This window comes from Ipomoea nil, unplaced genomic scaffold (assembly GCF_001879475.1).
Source record: "Ipomoea nil cultivar Tokyo-kokei standard unplaced genomic scaffold, Asagao_1.1 scaffold3030, whole genome shotgun sequence".
NCBI lineage: Eukaryota > Viridiplantae > Streptophyta > Magnoliopsida > Solanales > Convolvulaceae > Ipomoea > Ipomoea nil.
This window is the reverse complement of record NW_017619458.1, coordinates 4,463,816-4,471,952: the sequence shown is the minus strand read 5'-3', so window position 1 is coordinate 4,471,952 and position 8,137 is coordinate 4,463,816. Positions and strand designations below refer to the sequence as shown.

Sequence of the window (8,137 nt, the reverse complement as noted above, 5' to 3'; positions counted from 1 at the left end):
GATGGCGGCCGGCGACTCAAACGCATGTTGACGTATAAAATACCTCAGCGGAGCGGCTGAGGAGACTGTTTTAAAAAAAAAAATTATCATATCAAAGACGTTTGGGACTTGCGTTTTTTACCTCAAACACGCAAGTCCCAAACCTCCTTTCATAATTGTCTACAGAATCTGAGGGTCACATTTTGGGAATTGTATGTTCTTTTCTTCACATTTCAGTCAATTTTTCCCTCCCAGGGCTAATGGACCACCTAGACTCTTGCCTCAAGTCATAATTGAAAAAATTGTTAGGCGCTAATTAGGCGTCTAGACAACAATTAATCTGTGTCTAGGTGCTCATGTATTTTTTATTTTAAAAAAAATGTTTAAATTTTTTTAATTTTTAAAGACTAATTTATAATTATAAACTATTTAATAATTAATACTAAATTATTAAATATTAACCTAAAAAAACATCTAGAGTTTGAACATTTTAAAGTTATTTCGCTCAAAACGATATCGTTTTGAGTAAAATAATCTTTTAAAAAAAAACAATAGCTAATCGGCCGACTAGGCGGCCTAGAAGGCTTAGATGACGCTTAAGCGGCCTAGTTGGCCACCAAGCAACCCGTTGCCTTGATCACCAATTATGGTGATATGTTAGGCGACTGGCTGGCGCTTAAACAGAATTTTTGCAACAGTGCCTTCGATTTGTTGTGGCAGTATACCAAATTTCATTCCAAGGCACAAATATGAGGAGGCCACCAATAATGTTGCCTCCACATGGTTTTCCTGGGTCATGGAATGCATCGGTCTCGCAATTATTGATTGAAAAATGAAAATGATTACACCCTAATTCTGAGAGCTCACTGCTCTTGTTATGAAACATTGGGTTGATAAGTTTCAATTTTTTGTCATCGTAACACATGTACTAAGCGTGTGTTTGGTTGGTGGATTTTACCCATAGGAATGAGTATGAAAGTGATTGTTGTTGTTTGGTTGATAAGTTTTTAGAACACTACTATGGGTTTCGAATACCTCATCAATTGAAAAACTCATACCCAAATACAATAAGGGTTTCATTCCCTTATTCATTCTTAAGCACTACTATTAGTAGCAATTCTCATTCCACCCTACTACCAAACATGTTAAATACTTTCACCAAAATCCATTACCATTACCAAGTATTTGATACCTATTCCGATTCCGATTCCGATTCCAATTCCTATGTGCGAACCAAACACGCCCTAAAGGTGTGTTTGATTGATGAGTTTTGCCCATAAGAATGAGTATGAAAGTGATTGTTATTGTTTGGTTGATAGGTTTTTAGAACACTACTATGTGTTTCGAATACCCCATCAATTGAAAAACTAATATCCAAATAAAATAAGAGTTTCATTCTCTTATTATTCTCAAGCACTACTATTAGTAACCATTCTCATTCCACCCCACTACCAAACATGTTAAATACTTTCACTAAAACCCATTACCAATACCAAATATTTAATACCCTTTCCGATTTCAATTTCCACGTGCAAACCAAACACACCCTAAATATTACTCATAACAACAATGAGTTAATACCTAAAATTGTCCTCGACTATAGTGATTTTTTTCAATTTTGTCCTAAATGACTTTGGTGTCATAATATAGTCTCAGACTTTTGAGTTATTACTCAATATTGTCCTCCGTTAGTTAATCCGTCAAAAGAGTGTTAAATACAGGGATAATTTAGTAATTTCAATCTTCTTCTCCTCCAATTTACTCCACCGAACTACGAGCTCACATACTCCTTCCATGTCTCCGTCGACCACAAGTTCATCCGCCTCTACTTCTACCCTACCCATTACTCCGCCTCCGCAGACGGCGACAGAAGATTCAACAAGACTAATGTTTTCTTCACCGTCACAGCCAACAACTACACCCTGCTCAAAAAGTTCAGCGCCTTCCTGACGGTATCCTCGTCGGACCCTTTCATATTTTCGCCGGATCCTTTTTTTGAAAAGGAATTCATCATTAACGTTGATGAGAAACAACAATTGAACCTTACTTCCTCACCATCTCCTTATGCCTTTATGAACGGAATTGAAATTGTGTCAATGCTGAACGTTGGGAGGCAGGCACCTGGGCCCAAAGACGACACGAACATGTTTCGTGAATGGTCTGTCGACGACAATTACGTTGTCGATCCAAAGTATCAAACGACGTTCTTGGCCATACCAATTTATTATGCTAATGAAAGTCCAGCTTACACCGCTTCTGACATAGTTTACACTTCCGATGGAGTCAATGGGAGACCAAGAAGACCTAAATTTGAAATTACTAAATTATCCCTCTATTTAACACCACTTTGACGAATTAACTAACGGAGGACAATATTGCGATAACTCAAAAATCTGGGACTATATTATGACACCAAAGTTATTTAAGATAAAATTGAGAAAAACCAGTATAGTCGAATTAACTAACGGAGGACAATATTGCGATAACTCAAAAATCTGGGACTATATTATGACACCAAAGTTATTTAAGATAAAATTGAGAAAAACCAGTATAGTCGAGGATAATTTTGAGTATTAAGTCTAACAACAATTATGGAGTAGTCTTCTAATCAATAATTCAATACATATCACTTTCTTACTGCATAAATTGTCTTAATATATACAACATCCTTTTGTTGTCCATTAGCTTCTTAAAACTTTTGGGAATATATAAATATGGACATATTTCCTTTCCTATTCTTTGAGTGCTCTGACTGTGCTCTCTTATGCTGAATAGTCTAATTTTCAATCCAATTGTTGTTAACAGTTCACTAAATGATGCAACATATTTATTAAAAATAAAAGTAAATGATGCAACATATTTTTTTTAAAAAAATACAATTTTAAGGTGTTGATTGTATTCGGTATCACCATGTAGAGTTTGAAAATAAAAAATAAAAATTATTGCTCATGTTTGGTAACATAGTTAGTTTTTTAGTTAATTTTGATTTATTTGACCATTATTAGCTGTTTGACTTAGTTAAACAATCAATATGATGAACAAACTGAATTCACATTAGATCAGGAAAGAGAGTACAATGAAGAGTCCTATAGGAAAGCTACCACAAATATCTCCTATACAATAGACAAGCCTAGTCAGATGAATAATAACCACATAGAATAAACCATATGCTATAACATAAATATTATTATTGCTAACACTCCCCCTCAAGCACAAGGTTGGAGAGCAACAACATTGAGCTTGTCTCGTAGAGCCTGAAAACGTGGTGCTGGTAGAGGTTTGGTGAAGATGTCTGCCAGCTGATCCTTGGTAGAGACGAAACTAACAATGAAATCCCCAGAAGCCACCTTATCTCGAACGAAGTGATAATCAATTTCAACATGTTTAGTGCGGGCGTGGAAGACCGGATTGGCTGCTAGGTAGGTAGCCCATAAATTATCACACCATAGCGTGGCAGGGGAGCCGGAGTGTAACCCTAACTCACGCAGTAAAGAAATAATCCACGTAACCTCTGTTGAAACATCGGCCAACCCTTTGTACTCGGCTTTGGTGGATGACCTGGCGACTGTACGCTGCTTGCGAGAAACCCATGACACAAGATTATCCCCGAGAAACACTGCGTATCCACTAGTGGACTTACGATCTACCGGAAAACCGGCCCAGTCCGAATCCGTATATGCATGTAGATCAGAAGCTGACGACGCAGATAAATGAAGCCCATAGTCTTGAGTCCCTTTTATATACCTCAGAACACGCTTAAGTAATGCCCAGTGGTCATCCGTCGGAGAGTGCATGAACTGGCACAGTCTATTAACCGAGTAGGAGAGATCGGGCCATGTGATGGTGAGATATTGTAGAGCCCCTACAATGCGACGATATTGCATCGGATTTTCAAACGGAGTTGACGAGGGAGACGCGGGCTAAGTAACCGAAGCTGGGGTGGCCAGAGCTTTACAATCTGTCATACCTGACCTAGTCAGGATATCCTTCATATAGCGGCGCTGCGACAGAACAAGACTGTCTCCCGAGGGCACTGTTTCAATCCCTAAAAAGAAGTTGGGTGTACCCAGGTCCCTGATTTTAAACGTTGTGGATAGCTGATGCAGGAGTGTGTCAATCAAAGCCAAGTCGTTGCCCATCATGATTATGTCGTCGACATAGACTAACAAGTATACCCGTGATTTCCCTGTCGTATAGTAGAAGAGTGAGACATCGGTTTTGGATGCCAAAAAACCTGTTGATGTCAAAAACTCATGCAACCTGTTAAACCACGCCCGAGGTGCCTGTTTGAGTCCATATAGAGAACGCTGCAGATGACAGACATGTCCCGGATGAGCGGGGTCTTCATAAGGGGAGACGCGCGTTTTTTAATAAAACGACGTCGTTTTGGTGCATACGGATGCACAACATAACGATTAGAAACTTTTGTCTGATGCGAGAAGTTTCGTAGTGGGCTCACGACTAGTTGGATTCTTCGGGCTTGTTTTTATACTTTAGTATTTTGTATGCGATACGCGAAAATTTATGCCCAATATTAAAACGTTTAATAATTAAAAATTAAGGAAAATTACATCTTTGGTTATATTTAAATTTTGAGTCAACCCTTGAGTTATGACCGTATTCACTTTTAGTCCCTCAGTTATGAACGAAATGGCGCATTTGGTCCCCAACCAACAAAACTGAAGAAAAATTAAAAAATATTTAAAATTTGAGGGGTAAAGTAGGAAATTCATATTTTATTCTCCTTCTTATATCAAAACCACTTTCACAACATTTTTTTTCACTTCTTAGTCTCGTATTTCATGATTGTTCAATTCTAAAAGCATTTCAATAACTTTAGTATGACTTGTTAGGAACCTGGCTCTCGTATAACAAACAAACAAACACTTTATCATTGTCTTCAAACGTGTGAAACACACTATGCTATCAATTTTCAATTTTCTTTACTAAGCAACAAAGGTAATCAAACCAGAACTTTTGAGCTACAAAATGATGTCAAATTTCTCACATTGCTTTTATGATAAATTCACCAATGGAATAGCTTGAGATTTTTAGTACGTAAAAAGTTTTCATATGCAGTAGTTTAGTCAATAATTATTTGTAGAAGTTACAAAATTTTTAGAATTTTCATAACTGAGTCTTAGGTTTCTCATTCATTACTATGTTTTTTAAGAAGACAAGGGATGTGATGTATATATATATATATATATATATATATATATATATATATATATATATATATATATATATAATTTTCATATATTCTCATGATATACGATTCTTGATTAAGTTACTGCAGAGCTTACGAAAGAATTTTACGTACTAAAAATCCCAAGTTACTCCCTTGGTGAATTTGTACTGTCATAAAAATAAATTGAGAAATTTGATATCTTCTTGTATTTCAAAAGTTATGGTTTGGTTGCCATTATGTTTAGTAAGAGAAATCATAAACTTTTAGGATGATGTGTTTTAAATGCTTGAAGACAATGATCAAATGTTCTCTTGTTTGTACTGATCAGTCACAGGTTCCTTATACGAGACTCAGGGTACTAACAAGTCATACGAAGATTATTGAATTGCTTTTGAAATTGAAGAACCTTGAAATAGAATGCTAGGAAGTTGAAAATAATGTTGCAAAAGTGGTTTCAATATAAGAAAGTGAATAAAATGTAAATTTCCTACTTTACCCTTAAAATTTTAAATATTTTTTATTTTTTCCGTCAGTTTTAACAGTCAGGGACCAAATGCGCCACTTAGTTCATAACTGAGGGACTAAAAATGGATACGGTCATAACTCATGGATTGAGTCATCACTACCATTATAACTCAGGGACCAAACTCGTCACTACCATAATAAATGGACATCCCTATGGAAATTGAAAATCCCTCCCCGTTGGAAGGTCTTCTTGTGGAGAGCTATTAGTGGTATCCTTCCCACTACCACTACCCTCCTTTTAAAGAGAGCGGATGTTAGCCCGTCATGCCCCATGTGTGATTTATTTCATGAAGATATTATGCGTTCACTCATTGATTGTGATTTTTCAAAACTTGTTTGGAATGAGTCTCACCTACCTATTGCATGTGTCCATGGTGGAGATTTTTCTAAGTGGTTTCAGAGTGCAATGGTTTCATTAACGGCCGTTAAGATGGTTGCAGTGTTATACCACATCTGGTCGGAAAGGAACGAAGCGGTGTGGGAGGCGAAACTTTTGCGCCCCGCGTGTGTTTGGAGACAGACCACCTCTGCCATTGCTGCATGGGATGCCGCGACTAAACCACATAAGCAGTAGCCTACACCGTAGCATACACTGCCGCATACCAGCCCGGGCAGCCTAAGTTGTTTTGTTAACGCAGCTTATCACACGGACACGGGAGCAGCGCATTATGGTGCAGTTCTCCTTTCGGGTGAGGGTGCCTTTATTGCTGCCGCTTGTGGACCGCTACCGACTACAGTCGATGCCTTCACGGCCGAACGGTAGCTTTTCATACAGACTCCTCGGCCCTACATCATTATGTCATCAGTGCAGGAGACACACCTATATTGTACGTTGGAGTCGTTATTGAGGAGTGCAAGGCCACCCTGACCACTTTGTTTGGTTGCTCGTTTCATTTAGTTTCTAGACAGCTTAATGTTATCGCTCATACTTTGCCCACTAAAGCCGCAACTCAATCTGGTTCTATGTTTTGAGATGCTATCCCACCTTCTTTTGATGTTATTGCATTAATAAAAGTCTCATATTTGCTTTCAAAAAAAAAAAAGTAATGTACAATCGTACCATTATAAAAAATACATACAAAAAATATTAATGACATAATGACCTAAATCATTCCTATAATGCAAAAGTATAATTGAAATATTAAGTTTTGTTCTAAATAATCAAAATAAGATTAATTAAACGAAAAGAAAAAAAAAACTCAACCAATTCTTTTTTTTTTTTTTTAAATGCATAAAAATCAAATGATTTTTAAAGTTCCTGATTTATAATCTTTGGATGCTATGTATTTAATCGGGCTAATTATTTTACCAAAGTTTATGTTAAATTTTATATTATATATATTTTTTAATACATTTTAACATATTCGTAGTATATGTTTAACAATTATGCTAACTCTAATTAGGATGCGGTTCGAATCTAAGACCTTTCTTATAGAAATTATTAATGAGTAAGCTAAAAATAATAAATAGTTAACCGAATATTCCGTTACTAAAGTTTATACTAACGAAATTTAAGTTATTTAAGTGAAGAAAATAATATAATAGAGGGTAAATAAGGAAAATCATTAAAAAAAATACTAAAATCAAAATAATATGAACCATTGATTTTAAGAAACAATTATACAGACATTTTTTTTTGTTCTTGTTAAGGGCTTAACATTATTGATTCATTGGCTCTTATTAGACTAGTACTCCACCCGTGCGATGCACGGGGTGAATAAACCAAGGAATAAAAAAAAATATTTTATAATAATTTATATAAATTATTATATTTTTTTTTTGTTTTAATATTTCAATTTTTTATATTAAAATATATTAGAAATGAACAATATATATTTACAAAGTTAAAAATGAATGTAAAAAAAATATAAATAATAACTAATGATTCATTATTATTAAATTAAATTTGAATCCTATAAAATTATGCCCCTTAGGAGTACAAATTGTATACCTTGTAATTGTGATATAAGCTCATAATTTGATATGAAAACTCCACAATATAAATTAATAAAATGCATAATCTTATATATAATATTTTTTTTTGAATGCTATATATAATAATATATATTAAGAAGCATTTTTTAAATATTCATAAAATTAATTACTTTGCATAAAAAATTAAATATGAAATGTATATAAATATCAAAATAATTTTCCTATACCAAGGACATATATTTAAAAATTGCAAATGTAGAGGAAAAAAAATGATCATGATCATTTATAGTAACACTTATATTTCTACATGAAATTTTTATCAAAAAGTTTTGTTTGTGAAGTTAAATAAAAACTTCAGGAATGATGTTTACAAAATACAACATACATGATGTGTCAAAAATAAATAAATATATATATATATATATATATATATATATATATATATATATATATATATATATATATATATTGAAAAAATACATTTCAATTATAGGTACCATTATTATT

At 34.4% G+C, this 8,137-nt stretch overlaps 1 protein-coding gene across 1 annotated transcript; it reads right to left on the bottom strand.

Annotated features, from left to right (window-relative positions):
* Window positions 1–3,065: 3,065 nt before the first annotated feature.
* Window positions 3,066–4,121, bottom strand: LOC109163570 (uncharacterized mitochondrial protein AtMg00810-like). Its single transcript, XM_019312319.1, has 3 exons — window positions 3,947–4,121; window positions 3,213–3,841; window positions 3,066–3,092 (listed from the first exon to the last, which is right to left on the bottom strand). Exons 1-3 carry the CDS (start codon window positions 4,119–4,121, stop codon window positions 3,066–3,068), a joined length of 831 nt encoding a protein of 276 aa, XP_019167864.1.
* Window positions 4,122–8,137: the final 4,016 nt, after the last annotated feature.